General features: G+C 30.2%; 1 protein-coding gene across 50 annotated transcripts in view; it reads right to left on the bottom strand.

Moving 5' to 3' along the window:
- The window catches only part of kifc3 (kinesin family member C3), a 65935-nt gene that overhangs the window by 22588 nt on the left and 26557 nt on the right, over positions 1-16790 (bottom strand). For 24 of the 50 annotated variants that reach the window (XM_009293855.4, XM_073929660.1, XM_068214961.2 and 21 more), the window contains exons 2-4: positions 8103-8220; positions 6059-6201; positions 696-903 (exon numbers count right to left, since the gene is read on the bottom strand). In XM_009293855.4, coding sequence (XP_009292130.1) covers positions 696-903; positions 6059-6201; positions 8103-8184 — 433 coding nt within the window. In that variant the 5' untranslated portion in view covers positions 8185-8220. Of the gene's footprint in view, positions 1-695; positions 904-2036; positions 2073-6058; positions 6202-7644; positions 8221-12867; positions 13120-16790 lie in introns of those variants that run through there. The other 26 variants (XM_068214958.2, XM_073929656.1, XM_073929655.1 and 23 more) reach the window with 11 other exon arrangements.

Genomic DNA, 16790 nt, shown 5'->3' with positions numbered 1-16790 from the left:
AACTAGTATCAATAATAATTATTTTTAAATTTATTTATCAGTCTGTAATTAGTCATCATCATAATAATAATATTATTTACAACAACAAAAACAACAATCAGAATTATTAAATTAATAATAACTAGTGCTATTATTAACAATAATAGATCAATAAATGATGTATGTGTTTATTAATCAGGCATTATTAAATATATAATATCAATAATAATAATAATAATAATAATAATAATAATAATTACTATGATTATTATTATTATTATTACTATTATTATTATTATTAATAATAAAATAATAATAACAACCACAACAGCAAAATGCTAAATTATTAAATAAAAAACTATTATTAATAATAATATTTTCTTGAATTATTAAATAAATAACTATTATTAATAATAATAATTTATTTATCAGTCATTATTTATTCATCATTATATTAACATGATCAACAACAACAAAAATCTGAATGATTAAATTAATTATATTTAGTGCTATTATTATAATTAATAATAAATAATAACATGTGTTTAATAATCATTAAGTGATTCATGATTGATTGATTGATTGATTAATAAATGAATGAATGAATGAATGAATGAATGCACGAATGAATGCATGAATGAATGAATGAATTAATTTATTAATTTATTAATAAATATTATTAACAAAACAGTCTGAATAGTGCTGCACTCTCTGACCTGTAGGAGACGCAGCTTGGTTGAGCTGGCCGGCCTGCAGTCTGAGCTGCTCTTGAGGTTCTTGGTAAAGTGGTGAATACTCTTGGTTCTGATGGTTGTCTTGGTTGAGCTGGTGATCGTGAGTCTGCAGTCGCTGAAGCAGGAGTCTTTTAGCTGCGTCTTCGCTGCGCAAACGTGCCTGAAACTCACAAACTCTCTCCTGCAATGTCTGCAAACACACAATAAGACCTGTCTAAGTTCAACCACAAACACCATACACAACCTGAACTACACAGGAAAAACTAAAGCAGATAAGCAGGAACAGTCTTTAAACTAAAATAGGGAGGGTTTTAAGTAAAACAAACTGGTTACTGAGAAAATTCCAATGATGAGTCATTATTTACTGTATACTCAACCTACTGTGCTAATATACCAAACCCACATGAATGCCTTGATTTCTGTGGAAATATTTAAAAATATTACAAAATAATATACAGAAATACATTTACATTTAGTCATTTATCAGGCACTTTTGTCCAAAGCAACTTACATAATAATGATGATGATAAAAAAAACACCAATAATAATAATAAAAAAAAAATTTAACCAAAAGAACAACAACAATACTACTACATGAACACTACTATCACTAATAATAATAATAAATACTGAATGATTAAATAATAAAAATGATAATGATAATAACAAAATTATCATTAATATTCATTAATATAACAATAATAACAACAATAACAATAATAATAATAATAATAATAATAATAATAATAATAATAATAATAATAATAATAGTATCATTAATAAAATAATAAAAATACTGAATGGTTAAATATAATAATAATAATAATAACAAACAGTAATAATGATAATAATAATAATAGTAATAATAATAATAATAACTAACAGTAATAATAATAATAATAATAACAACAACAACAATAATAATAGTGTATTATCATTAACAATACATTTAATAAATAGTGTACAATAAATATAATACATAGTGCATATAATAGTGCAAGCAGTACAATAAACAGTGTATATTATTAGTTTATATAAAACTTTTTGCTGGTTTAGTCACTGTATGAATGAGTAAAAGAAGACTTACAGTAAAGCAATTTTCATGTACTTCACAAAAAAGCAGAGTAAGCGACTATTCCTACTGGCAAAAGCTACCTTGCAAAAAACGTTCAGAAATTCTGACAGACCACAAATCCTCTAGCAGTGACATTTGAGCAAGCAGCAAGAGCTGTGAATGTCAGAGACTTTACAGTGTAATGAGGATGTCAGAATGAGGTAAAGCAGCTCGCAGCTAAGCACACAAAAAGAATCAGAGGGAATTACATAGGCAGAAGTCCAGGAACAGGACAAAGTAACCCTCTGTACAGGTGAAGTGGTGAGAAGGCAGCGAAGAGAGACAGAAATGAGGTGGAGGGGAAAAGGAAGCAGAAAAGCATGAAATGAAAAAGGTCAGCGGTGAAACACTGATGCTTGATTTTTGTTTGTTTATTTATTGCCACATCAGGAAGGTATGGCTATTTCATGGCAAGATCAACACAGATAAAAAATATTACATAATAATAACTTCATATTTCAATAAGAGACTATACAAAAAAAGGAAATATAATCAAATGAGCATAAACATAAATAAATACATAAATATTAATAAATATTGATAAAATAAATAAATACAAATACAAACAAATATAAATAAATAACAATAAATAAATAAAAAACCCAAATTAAAAATAATTAAATAAATATAAAAAACTAATGAAAATAAATGAAAAACACAATTATAAATATTAATGAAAATAAGTACAAGTAAATACAAACAAATATAAATAATATCAATAAGTAACAAAACAAATGTAAATTAAAAATAAATAAAAATAAATAAAACCAACGAAAATAAATAAAAATAAACACAAATATAAATATTAATGAAAATAAATAAGTAAATAAATACAAACAAATACAAATTAAAATAAATAAATATATAAATAAATAAAATAAATATATAAACATAAATAAATAAAAATTAAAATAAATACAAGCTAATACAAACAAATATAAATAAATAAATATCAATAAGTAAATAAACAAATCTAAATTCAAAATAAATAAAAAACTAATAAAAATAAATAATACAAATTTATATTAATGAAAATAAAAAAATAAATAAATACAAACAAACCTAAATTAAAATAAATAAATTAATTAAATACATAAATAAAAACAATGATAATAATATTAATAAAAATAAATAAATGCAAAAAAACAAATATAATAAATAAAAAATAAAAACAAACAAATATAAAAATAGTATTAGATATTAAAAGTAAAAAAGGATAAAGATGATTTTAGATATGATTTTTCAGATCAAATTTGCATAAATTAAAATAAAAAAAACATCCATTAAAGTGCTCCGACACTTTAAATGGTACAAAAATGGTGTCTAGACGTCTTTACCATTTCACATTATAATAAAATACACTAAAATACAGAGGCTTGACAGTGACACTGATACATGAGAGAACACGCAAAAAAAAAAAAAAAAAAAAATTCCATACATCAATCTCTGTAAATAAAAAAACAAGCACATACCAGCTATTTGAGAAGATGCTATGAACACATGCCGTTATTTTCATCTTGCATTTTAGCCAAATCAACACAAACCAGGAGCTTTGACTACTAAAAAAGCATCATACCTATACAGGTAACACTGCCTGGTCAACACGGATAGATCTAGAGAAGCTCATAACAAAGCTATCCCATGTCTAAACTATTGTTTGTATTGAGAAGAGCCGTCAATGCATTGAAAAGCGGCAGGCTGAACAAATTATACATGTGATCGCTCCGGCCAATCGGATGCCTCCTGGCATATTGAAAAGACTGGAAACCCCAGCACTCTCTGTCTCTAGATTGTCCTTTTCAGAGATGTTTCTCCACCCTTGGAGATCAAAGAGAGGAGGACCACACAGGTAATGTATAATAACTCACACTGGATCATGTTATGTAACTCTAGATGAGCTATTTTTACCATATCTATAGACCAGGAGCAGCTACAGTGTGATACATCTTATGGCATAACAAGAATAATGCAGCATTGAAAAAAAGCCATACTGTAGTCTGAACAATCTTTTATTTAAAAAAATAATCATATTCTCTTGGTTACATCTTGGTCACTTGAGTGCCTAAAATTAACCAACAAGCAGCAAAATGAGTAAGAAATCTCACATCTTTAAAATGTTTTTTGTGAAGAGGAAAAGGCCCAGTTTAGGACCTGAGAACTGCCAAGGAATGGATCCGCAACCCATTTGTCAAAAATAAAATAATAAAAAAAATAAATCAGGCGAATCCAGCCAGTTGAAAACAGTCACGTGACAAGAACTGACTTATCAACTTCATACTTTGTATGGAATCCATATATTTTGGAAGACTCATTATCTCAGACAAACACAAAGCCTCCCAGCACTGCAGCGCTTTTTAAATTTCTCCATAAATAAAACTTGTATCAGAGTTGCAATGCTTTGTCAGCTTGTCAACCTCTGAGAAAACTTGCAAATATGGAGAGAGGCACTAATGCACTCTATAATAATCATACAGCAAGACCATGGCAACAATCAACAAACAAACATCAGCAACATTTCCTTCAAAATATGCAAAGGTTTTCAATGTTAGTAAGTCGCCCAATAAACCAACAACAAACGGTCAAACAAATCTTTCAATAAAAAAAAATGAAAATAAAATAAAAGGAAATAAAAAAAATTTAAGAAAATAAAGAAATAAAGAAAATAAAGAAATAAAATAAAGAGAATAAATAAAAAAGAAAAGAAATTAAGAAAATAAATAAAGAAATAAAAAATAAAGAAATAGAGAAAGAAAATTAAGAAAAAGAAAATAAAATAAAGAAAATAATAAATAAAATAAATCAAATATATAAAGATGATAAATAAATAAAAAAATGAAAGTAAGAAAATAAACAAAGAAGATAAAAAATAAAGAAATAAAATAAAGAAATAAAGAAAGAAAATAAAGAAATATATAAACAGAGAAAATAATAAAGAAAGAAAGAAAAATCCATTAAAAAAGATGTAGAGAAAGAAAAAAGGATATAAAAATTAAATTTTATTTATATTGTTTATTATGTAAATATAACAACAACAACAATAATAATAATAATAGTAATAATAATAGTAATAGTAATAGTAATAATAATAATAATAATAATAATAATAATAATAACTATATGAATATAAATGTTTTTGGATCCGAAATAGACTACGAATCAGGAACAGTACATCAGTAGATAGCAGCCAATCTAATGAAGTCACCAAAATGTGATTTACCTGCAGATGTTTCCCAGAGGGAAATCTCAAAGTGAAAAACACAGAACCTGCAAGCAGCTCAACAGAAACTCTACAGCTGATAACATTATTTAAACACAGAGCACAAAGGCAGCACTGCCTGTTGGCTGGGACTTATTAACTCTGCAAAACCAATTAGGCAAAGATCACACAGATAGAAAACAGACAACTCACATACAAACCAGCTCCTGAATACAGACATCTGGCTAAATCAGACTCAATCACAACTGTTTTAAAACTGTATTTATATGTAGCAATATCATACAATACTACAAATATTGTAATAATGCATTTTAAAAATCTTTTTAAACAATTTAAACATTTACAGAAATAAGAGTCTAAAAGCTCTATAGAAATAAAGATGAATTGAATTTAAATGTGTTTCCAAAGTTCTGCAATTGATGATTGTTTATTTTGAAAACAAAAAACAAAAACAACGTTAATAAGCATATATTTGTTTGTTTATTTGCTGTAAATTGTAGTTAGAACAATTGTAATTTGTAAAATTATATTACAGAATATCGGAATTGCAAAAATTGGTATTGGCAGGTCATACTTTCAAAAAAACGGCATTTGGAATTGTCCAAAATTATAATAATAACAACAATAAAGCATTTTCGATTTTCAGCCAAGTTCATCCAGCATTTTCAGTTTTGCCTTAGAATTGTCATTTCGGCGCATTTCTAATAATAATAATAATAATAATATAATATTGTGATATAATATATTGTGATTATTACAAAAGTCAACATTTGACTATCAAATGTATGCACCCTTTCTGCATCAAAAATTAAACAAACATATAAATAGTCTTACTCAACCTAAATTTGAATATTAGTGTAGGGAGAATTTGCTTTTAGAATTAAATCCCACACCTACTGTAGTTATAGGCAGTAATCAATATTTCTGAAAAATAAACAATATTAACTGCCCAGAATAATGCTGGAACAATCATGCTGAAGCTGGTCTTATCAAACTGCAGTGACTGGGTCATACCTGTATAAGCAGCTGCTGCTGTTCAGAGGTTCCCGTTTCTGAGAGGTCAGAGGTCAAACAGTGGCGCTGAAGCACAGAGTTGGGCAACGAGAGGAAGGAGTTCTCCTCTTCACCATCACTCATCAGGATATCCAGAGAACTTGCTGAACAACAACACAAAAAAGCGACTTATATGAAAAGTGTTAATATTAAATGATGATATTCATAAATTGTATAATTAGGTAGCATAAGAAAGGAAACAAACATCACCAAAAAATTAGCCCAGAATAAGTTGATCAAATAAAAGTAAAATAAATAAATAAATAAATAACAGTAAAAATGAATATTAATAAAGTGTATAATTAGGTATCATAAAAAAGTTAAACCAAATTCACCAAAAAAGTCCAGAATAAGTATCAAAGTAAAAAAATAAATAAACAAAAGTACAAAATAAATAAAGTAAAATAATTTAAAGTACAAATAAATAAAATACATAAAAGTAAAAAATAAATAAATACAAGTAAAAAATTAAAAATAAAAGTAAAACATTAAATAAAGACAAAGTAAAATAAAAGTATATAAAAAAATTAATAAATAAAAATAAATACAATAAATAAAAGTAATAAGTAAAAAATAAAAATAAATAAAAGTAAAAAATAAGATAAATAAAATAAACAAATAAAATAAAAACTAAATACAAGTTAAAAATAAATAAATACAAGTAAAAAAAGTAAATAAATAAGTAATAAAAGTAAAAAATAAATAAATAAATAAAAAGTAAAAAAATTAATAAAGAAATCGAAGTAAAAAAATAAAAATATAAATATAAATAAAAGTAAAAAATAAATTAAAATAAAAAATAAAATGAATACAAAAAAATTAAAGTAATAAAAAGTAAAAATAAATAAAAGTAAAAAATTAAAATAAATAAAACAAAAAAATAAATACAAGTAAAAATTAAATCAAAGTAAGAAAATAAACAAATAAATAAATAAATATAATAGTACAATGTTAAGTTGTCATGAGAAAGGTAAAAGCAGATTGTGATGTATTTGTTTGTTTGTCAAGTTGCCATAATGCCATCTTTGCATTTAAAATGTCATAACTTTGTGAATGACAATTAATGACAATGTAATAAGCATGCATAAAATCTCAATTACTTTATGACGTGTCTCATAAATCTCATAAACACATTTCAAGTAAAGTTATACTATAAATTTTCATTTTTGGGTGAACAGCCTCTTCAAATCCTAGACGGACTCCAAAAAAAAACAAACAAAAAAAAACTACTTTCCCTATTAATGAAATCCAGCAAGCATCCTTTTTAAGACTTGTTGAAGCATTGTAGCTGATGTTAATTAACACCACAAAAACAACTGACGATTTCTCTGTGTAATGAGGGCAAGTAACTAAGTCTTCAGCCATTTTAGCAAAAAAAAATGCAGCAATTATAAATCAGGTTAAGGTCCTGCAGGCGTCATAGTATCCCACAACATGATAAGATAACAACCTGCTGCAAGTGAAGCACTAACATGATTATATCAATCTAGCCCTGAACATTATCAAAAAACAACAACTATCATTGTATTTACCTCGTTCACACTTACTATGATGAGTTAAATGTTGACACAGCAGTGGAAGAGTGTCAGACTGAAGGCAAACCTGTCACCACATCACTGTGAAAACCAGTCGTCTCGACATTTCCCTGTTTTTCCTCTTTGTCTGCTTCCCATTTTAGTCCATTTGTGTCTTTGTCTGACTCACAATCGCTGTGCCTGTTGTTATATTGTCCTGTGCAGCACTAACACACATACATTTCTTCTTCCAACAAACACAATACTCCTAGTGTTCAAGCCCTCCTCTGGTTTTTTAAGGAGATTGACTCTTCTGTACAAGGAAAGAGTGCACGTTGATCTCTCTGCAAGAATGCATCACTCGCTCTTCTCAATCTGACGTCTGCTCTGAGTTTTTCCTTTCCGCTGCTCCACACACACTCAAACATTCCTGCTATCCTCTGAAAAATGTTGCCACACTGGTTTTGAAGTAGTCATGTGACCGTGCTTACCATCCAATGAGATGTCTTTGTTCCAGAGCTCCTGCAGGCAGGGGGTGTGGCCAACGTCCCAGGTCTTTCGTGTGCCGTACATGACCGCAGGGCCGAGCAGACCACACCGCTGGACGGGCTGCGCACACACAGAGCAGAAACATACAAGATATATCAACATCGGTGTCCTGAATAAAAATCTTCTTTCTAGTCCAAATATCTCAAATTTTTTTAAATCAAGAAGCATTTTCTATACAAGCAAAGCATATTGTCTTGTTTTAAAAAACAATGCGTAAAAAATGATTGTTTTTTCTTAAAACAAGCTAAATAATCTGAAAATGGGGTAAGCAAAATAAACTTGTCAAAACAAATAATAATTGATCCCAAAATCGTCAACGTTTTCATATATATATATATATATATATATATATATATATATATATATATATATATATATATATATATATAAATATATATAAATAAATAAAAATAAAAAATAAAATGAATACAAAAAATTAAAGTAATAAAAAGTAAAAATAAATAAAAAAAAATAAATAAAAAAATAAAAAAAATAAATACAAGTAAAAAGTAAATCAAAGTAAAAAAATGAACAAACAAATAAACAAACAAACAAACAAACAAACAAACAAACAAACAAACAAACATAAACAAACAAATAAATAAATATAATAGTACAATGAAAAGTTGTCATGACAGGTAAAAGCAGAATGTGATGTATTTGTTTGTTTTTCAAGTTGCCATAATGCCATCTTTGCATTTAAAATGTAATAAAAAATGTTTGTTTTTCCTTAAAACAAGCTAAAAAATCTGAAAATGAGGTAAGCAAAATAAGCTTGTCAAAACAAATAATAATTGATCCCAAAATCGTCAACGTTTTCATATATATATATATATATATATATATATATATATATATATATATATATATATATATATATATATATATATATATATGTAAAAAATAAAAAATAAAATGAATACAAAAAAATGAAAGTAATAAAAAGTAAAAATAAAAGTTACAAAAAAATAAAAAAAAATAAAAAAATTAATCAAAGTAAAAAAATGAAACAAATAAATAAATAAATAAATATAATAGTACAATGTTAAGTTGTCATGACAAAGGTAAAAGCAGAATGTGATGTATTTTTTTGTTTGTCAAGTTGCCATAATGCCATCTTTGCATTTAAAATGTCATAAATTTTTTTTTGTTTTTCCTTAAAACAAGCTTAATAATCTAAAAATGGGGTAAGCAAAATAAACTTGTCAAAACAAATAATAATTGATCCCAAAATCGTCAACGTTTTCAAACTCTTACCTAAACAACTTGCACAAAAGGAACCAAAAAAGTACAAGGTGGCAAAACAATACAATCTTACTTTAGCAACAAAATGAAAAATAAAAACAAAGTATCCAATATTTAGACAAACAAAATAGTCGCTGTTATTCACTGATTCCTATCTGCACTAGGGGGTGTCAGCAAATTTACAAGAGAGCTTTAAAATGATTTGTAATTACACCACAAAAAAGTGCAGAGTTCTTAAAATTAATAACAACTCTGCTGAGTTCATTATAGATTCTCTAGTTATGATAGATGTATGGAATGGTAGACAGACTGAACGAACGATAGGTCGATAGATAGAACGTACAACAGATAGAATGTACAAAAGAGAACGAATGAATGAACAATAGAGCAAATGAACAAATAATAGATAAAAGAAACGATTGATAGAATGAATAAAAAAGAATGAACAACAGATAACAAACAAAAAAAATGACAGAAAAAACGATGGAATGAACGATAGAGCGAACGACCAATAGATAGAAGCGAACAAGATAGAAAGAATGAACAACATATAGAAGGAACGAGCGAATGACAGACAGACAGACAGATAAGATAGATAGATAGATAGATAGATAGATAGATAGATAGATAGATAGATAGATAGATAGATAGATAGATCAAATGAGCAAACAAACAATAGATAAATAGACTGAATGATAGATAGAACGAATAAGCGAACAAGATAGAAGGAACGAGCGAATGACAGACAGACAGACAGACAGACAGACAGACAGACAGACAGACAGACAGACAGACAGACAGACAGATAGATAGACAGATAGATAGATAGATAGATAGATAGATAGATAGATAGATAGATAGATAGAACAAGCGAACGATAGATAGAAAAAAACAAACGAATGATTGACAGACAGATAGAACAGTAGAATGACAGATACAGACAGACAGACACGGTTTACCACTGTAGACATTTATACAACTATGGCTCTGTCTTTAATCTATATTAAAATGTATTCAGAGCCCTATCTGGACGCCACTTTTGCTCAGACATTGTGACGTTCTCCATCACTTCAGTGGGAGCGTTCAGTTTGATCCTCAACAATTACACAATGAAAAGCATGTACTGTAAGAGGCAGCTACTGTAGGATTTCCATCGTAATCCATGTTTCAGTACGGAGCACTGAAGAATGAATACTTTGTTTTGGTGAGCTTTTTCACAACACGTCTTAAAAACAAACACATGTTTGATCAGAAGCCAGACAGATTGTGGTCTCTCTTCGAATGTATTTTCCCTAAAGAGTGTTTCCAAATAAAAGCAATCTGGTCAAATGTATTCTTAACCGAATCTAAAAGTGCACATTTCAGACCATGTATTTAATGTCATCCACTTGTGATTGTACAGTGACAAAAAACATATCTTAAAGGGGACCTATTTTGCCATTTGCCATAAGATGTAAAATAAGTCTTCGATGGCCCTAGAGTGAGCGTGTGTAAAGTTTCGGTTAAAAATGCAACACAAATAATTTTTTACAACTCTTTGAAGCTGCCCCTTTTAGGATTTGATCCAAATGTTGCCATTTTGGTCACTGTCGCTTTAAATGCAAATGAGATTGTGCTCTTTTTAAAAGAGGGCGGAGCTAAAAGTGCCTGTGAGTCAGTATAGTGGCAGATTCAAAAACAAGACTAATGTCCTATGCTAATCAACGAGCGATCATAACTAATGGGCGGGGTTTTCTCCCTCTGATGACACGTACAAAGGGAGAATGTCAATCAAAGTGTTTCTGCAGACTGTTTTTATCAAGTGTGATTATGAAATACAAAATGAATAGATTTTTTTGCATAAGAAGCTATTATTTAGTGAATTAGAAGTTATTCACATAGGCACACGGCTGTTTAATCCCCTTTAAATAGTGATTTTTGCACAATAGGTCCCCTTTAATAGTTTGGTAAACCCCTCCCCCTCCTTCAATCAGATGAGCAGAACTTTCAGATGACCAAACCTTCAGGGTCACAAACACACTTGGTGTTATGACAAATGAGATTACAGTGAACAGGCCACAGGGTCAGACCAGGATTACACTCCTTGCAGGTAAACGACACAAGACGCTGAATGAGTGGTAATAACTGGCTATTATCAGCGTCTACAATGGCTCATCTGCCCACAAAAACAAAGCAAGAAACCAAGAGGTTGGCAGTATTTACAAGAGCAACATAATCTATTAAACCATCAGATAAGCCACTGCTGCTGATGAATTTGTTAGTATTTGCATAAACACACACGCACATGCTTTCATGCAAATGTGTTAGAATAAAAACAAAAACATGGAGGGATCACATTTCAAGGGAAACATTTTAAGCAGCATAATAAACTTCAACATTAATAAAAAAAATTCTTAAGCAGCAAATCTCAATTTTTAAAAAGGATTTCAGAAGGGTCACGTGAGACAAGAATTAGCTTTTCAGCAAAGAAATTAATTAATCACATTTTAAAAGACACAGAAAATTCATTATTATGGATTAATGAAGTTAAAAATAATTATTTTAAATTGCAATCATTTTTTATTATTATTTTATCTCCAAAAGCAATAAAATAAATGATTTTTAAAGCAGCAAAACTGAACTTTTACTATGTAATTTTATATTTTTGTGTTGAAAAGCTTCCTAAAATAACTATAATAAAATAGTCATAGAAAACAAGTATTTAAAAAAAATAAAACTATAATATTTAAATTTATTTATCCTCAAAATCTATGAAAAAAATGTTTAGGCAGCCAATCAGAATTTATTAAATTATTTTCTAAAGGATCACGCGAGACTGGATGAGTCTACAACAATTCAACTTTAACAAAAAAAAAAATTAATAAATGTAATTTTAAAACACAGACAACAATCATAACAATTATATTGTATTTAAATTACAATAACATTTCAGTTATTTTTACATCACAGTATTTAAAATAAACGAAAGTAATAAATAAAAAATATAATAAATAAAATAAATGGTAATTTGAAAAATAAATGAAGCAAATGAAGCTTTGGTGAAGAGAAAATCTACATTTAAAGACATTATTCATACTTTACAGTACAGACACTACAATGCATGTACTGTACTGTAAAGTGTATGCATGTATGTGTGAGGAAGGACATTACTATGAAAATATAAACAATAAAACCACCCTTTCCATTTTGTAATACTATCCTAGCAGTTATCCGTTCTAAATAATAATTTAAGAAAGTGTGTGCTGCACAGAAACCGCACTGGTCATCATACTAAGTCAGGCATCAATTGGCTGACTGACCACAAGCCTGGAGCTAAAAAGAAAGTCAGAGGCTGAAATTGAATGAGCAACACGAGCAATCACTCTTGACCCAACAAATGCTAGTCATGCTGAATAACTAATCCTCCAACAGCACAGAAACCTTCTCCATGCCTTTATGTCTACGATCACAGTATTGCTGTACCGTGAATCTGCTTCTCCGGCAGTCCCGAGGATGTTCGGGACGATCCCGCTCCAGCCAGTTCTTGTTAATGAGGGATCCCATCCAACCCAACATCTTTGTCTTCTTCAACAAACACACTGCTCAAACATTACGGATTGATTTTGATCATATTGTTAGAAAGAAGACGTCCTGTGCCTCCACAGACAAGGCAGCTGGCGTCAAGTTCGTTTACCCATAATCCTTTAAGCTGTCAACAGATGACCTCTTTCCACCATGAAGGCAGGACAGTCTTTTAGATCCAGTCCAATCCTTGCACCTGATATCTTCACTTTCCCATCAAACTTAGGAAAACATCAGCATTTTTCTTGCCCTATTGCTCATAAAGGGGCCAGAAATGCAGAATAAAATGTGTTTCGTCAAGGCTGCATTTATTTATTTAAAATAATCTACAATAAATATATGATATAGCACCATGGGGCGGCACGATGGTTCAGTGGTTAGCCCTGTCGCCTCACATGCAGCAGGGTGCTCGGGTTTTCCCCACAGTCCAAACACATGCGCTATAGGTGAATTGAGTAAACTACACTGGCACTATGTGTATGAATGAGTATGTATGGGTGTTTCCCAGTACTGGGTTGCAGCTCAAAGGGCATCCGTTGTGTAAAACATATGCTGGAATAGTTGCTGGTTCATTCCGCTGATGAATAAAAGGACTACAGGCTGATTTATAGGTCTGCATGAAGCGTACGCTTATGGTCCGGCGAGGTGGCATAGCCCTTGCCGTGGCTGATGCGCACCTCTCAAAAAACACAATCGCAAGGATGCATAGCGCAAGTAGGGTTGTAACGGTATGAATTTCTTACGGTATGACAATCGTCTAAAACAATACCACGGTTTGACGGTTTCGCGGTATACGGTATGTTACAAATGTTACAAAATAATAGAACAGTGAAGAAAATTTGACTTTTAATAAATTGTAATAATATATTTTCAGTTACTATAAACAACACCACTTACAATGAACAAATAAAAAAATAAGAAAATAATAAATAATGCGTCAAAGTCCAAATAAAGTCCAAATGAACATGGTGCAAATCCTCAGTAAAAAATAGATATAAATATTTACTATACTATAAATAGTTACATAACGAAACTAGATTCAATATGGAACATCCTTAGGTTTTATGTGCCAGCATGGATATGGTTGTCTGTGGATATGGATTTGGATATGGTTGTCTGCAATGCAGACAAACAGCTGCACCTTCATTTGCGTCTTTTGAAAACAGCAAGAGCAGCAGTTCGTCTTTGCTGTGTCACTGTTTTGTCATGTTTCTGTGCTGCTGTGCATGCAAAAGTACTTAGTATGAGAATTATTTCATGCAAAACTTTTTTTTTGCGTTTTGTTTATCTTTCATTTCGTGTCGTTCAAAAAGCTCGTTGTTGGTCCACAAACAAAAGCGAAACCTATGCTTATTGGTTGTGATATAGCGAGTTTGAACCAATCTGGGCATGGAGGAGGGACAATGCATCAATGTATCATGTCTGGTTTGTCCGGAGACACAGTGACGAGCGTTTCTTTGTCAAATCAGCGTTGTCAAATTTTGATGACGTAACCGCACTGATTCCGCGAATGTTATGTGATACAGCACTGGAAAGCTGAGATTCTCTTCTTTATGCCAATCTTTGAATTGTATGAATCGGATCAGCGGATCAAAAGTTATTAAACATTTAAGAGCAATACTTATTTTTAGCCGCGGGCAGCTGTCTCGGTCTTTAAGGGTTAAAACCGTTGATATGCAATTGTTCATGGTATGATAATCGTGCACGTTCAAATCGTGGTAGACCGTCATACCGGTATATTGTTACAACCCTAAGCGCAAGCTCTGTGATTGGTCACCTTGGTAGCAGTGACTGAGTGTGAGCAGTGCTGGGAGCTGCGAGCCCAATGGAGCGATTGTTCACAACTGTTAAGTCCTGATGGAGCTCCAGATGGAAACTTTTGTGTTTTGGGTTCACCTTATAGAGTCAGGCAGAAACTTTGCTTTTTCAATGCAGAATTGGGTTAAAAATCTGCGGATTTATGAGGAATTATTTTGAGAGTATCATAACTAAAAACTATACCTTTTTAATAAACTCATCCCTTTATGACCACAGTGTACCCATCTTCTGATGCCTACTTCCAGCAGGATAACAAAGCGTGAATCATCTCAGACTGGTTTCTTGAACATGACAATGAGTTCACTGTACTCAAAAGGCCTCCACAGTCACCAGATTTTAATCCAATAGAGCACATTTGGGATGTGGCGGAAAGGGAGATTCACATCATGGATGTGCAGCCGACAAATCTGCAGCAACTGTGTGATGCTATCATGTCAATATGGAGCAAAATCTCTGAGGAATATTTCCACTCTCTAGTTGAATCTATGCCACGAAGGATTAGGGCAGTTCTGAAGGCAAAAGTGGGTCCAACCTGGTACTAGTAAAGTAAACCTAATAAACTGGCCGGTCAGTTAATATTGCATGACCAAAAATGATGTAGGTCATGTCCATGTGTTGTGCAATAAGTCAATATATAGATTTAAAACATAGTTTAAAACATCTTAGTGAATGTTTTAAATCACCTTTAATCATGGTGCTTTTCTCAACTGACCAGCAGAGGGAGCAGAAAACAGCACCAGCATGATTTTGTTTTTTTTAAATAAACTTTTATTAAGAAAAGAAGAAATGTACAATATAAATCAGGAAGTAATCTGTAGAAGATTAGAATACAAGAATATACAAAATAATAAGAACAATAATTAAAGAAAAAAAAGAGAACAAAGGGGAAAGGGGAAGTACAGAATTAAATTAAATAAAGAAATTATTAATTAAAGAAAGCATTAATTACTAACATACTGGAAGCATGATAATTTCATAAGTTTCTATTAATTTGCAGAATTTTTTGTTGTTAGATAGACGTACAGCTTTAAGTAAGGAATCAATTTCAATTAAAAAAATGGACAAATGAGGGAGAAGATTTAAGATATTTTTGTTTGTGGATAAAGATATTCTTTGTTTTTATTCTTAGGACTAGAATAATAACAAATAATATCTTTCAGTTTAAAGATTTGTTTTGTTGATTGGGATTTATTCAAATAATTATATAGATCTGACCAAAACCTTTGTGAGATTTTACATGTAAAAAACATGCGAGTCAAAGTTTCCTCATTTTCCTGACAAAAGGAACAAGTATCTGCAATATCAGTAAGTTTTGAGATAAATGCATTGACCAATATATTCTGTGTAGAATTTTAAAATGGGTTTTCTTTGCTTTGTTTGGGAGTACATATTTATATCAGAGAAACCCTGTTCTTTTCCAATCAATATCTTCTATTAATGCTGACCAATATGATTTCCCTCTTGGAGCAATTAGATTTTTTTTTGTTGGAGAATTCGAAGATTTGTTGTTGCATTTCTTATCATATACACTAATACCTTCTTATAATAAGGAGGGTTATATGTTTTTTTTTTGTATTTATATATGAAATAAGATTTTTTGTTAGATATATTAATTCTTTTGGGATAGCATTTACAATAATGTTAAATTTCTTGAATGGGATTGGAAATTGATTAATTTTCATAAGTTCAGCAGCAGCATGATTCCTCCTAGAGACAGTGTTTAATTACTGAATTCATTTTTCATAAACAGACAGATCTGATGTGTGAACAAACCCACAACCTCTGATCATCCCACAGAAGTGACGGTAAACAGCAAAACACGACAACATCTCAACTCTCTCACTCTTAGTTTTCTCCTAAGGTCATTTTACGCTCTCTCGTGGGTAAAACAACACTCGTGTGCGTCTGATGTTTCACTGCGCTCTCCTGGGAGGATCTCACACAATAAAAGCGCCATAATGAAACAAGCCATCAGCTTCTGTCCCCTGATGAAACCGCACACCACA

The sequence above is a fragment of the Danio rerio genome, chromosome 18 (assembly GCF_049306965.1).
Source record: "Danio rerio strain Tuebingen ecotype United States chromosome 18, GRCz12tu, whole genome shotgun sequence".
In the NCBI taxonomy this organism is placed as follows: Eukaryota; Metazoa; Chordata; class Actinopteri; order Cypriniformes; family Danionidae; genus Danio; species Danio rerio.
This window is presented reverse-complemented; position numbering and strand designations above follow the sequence as displayed.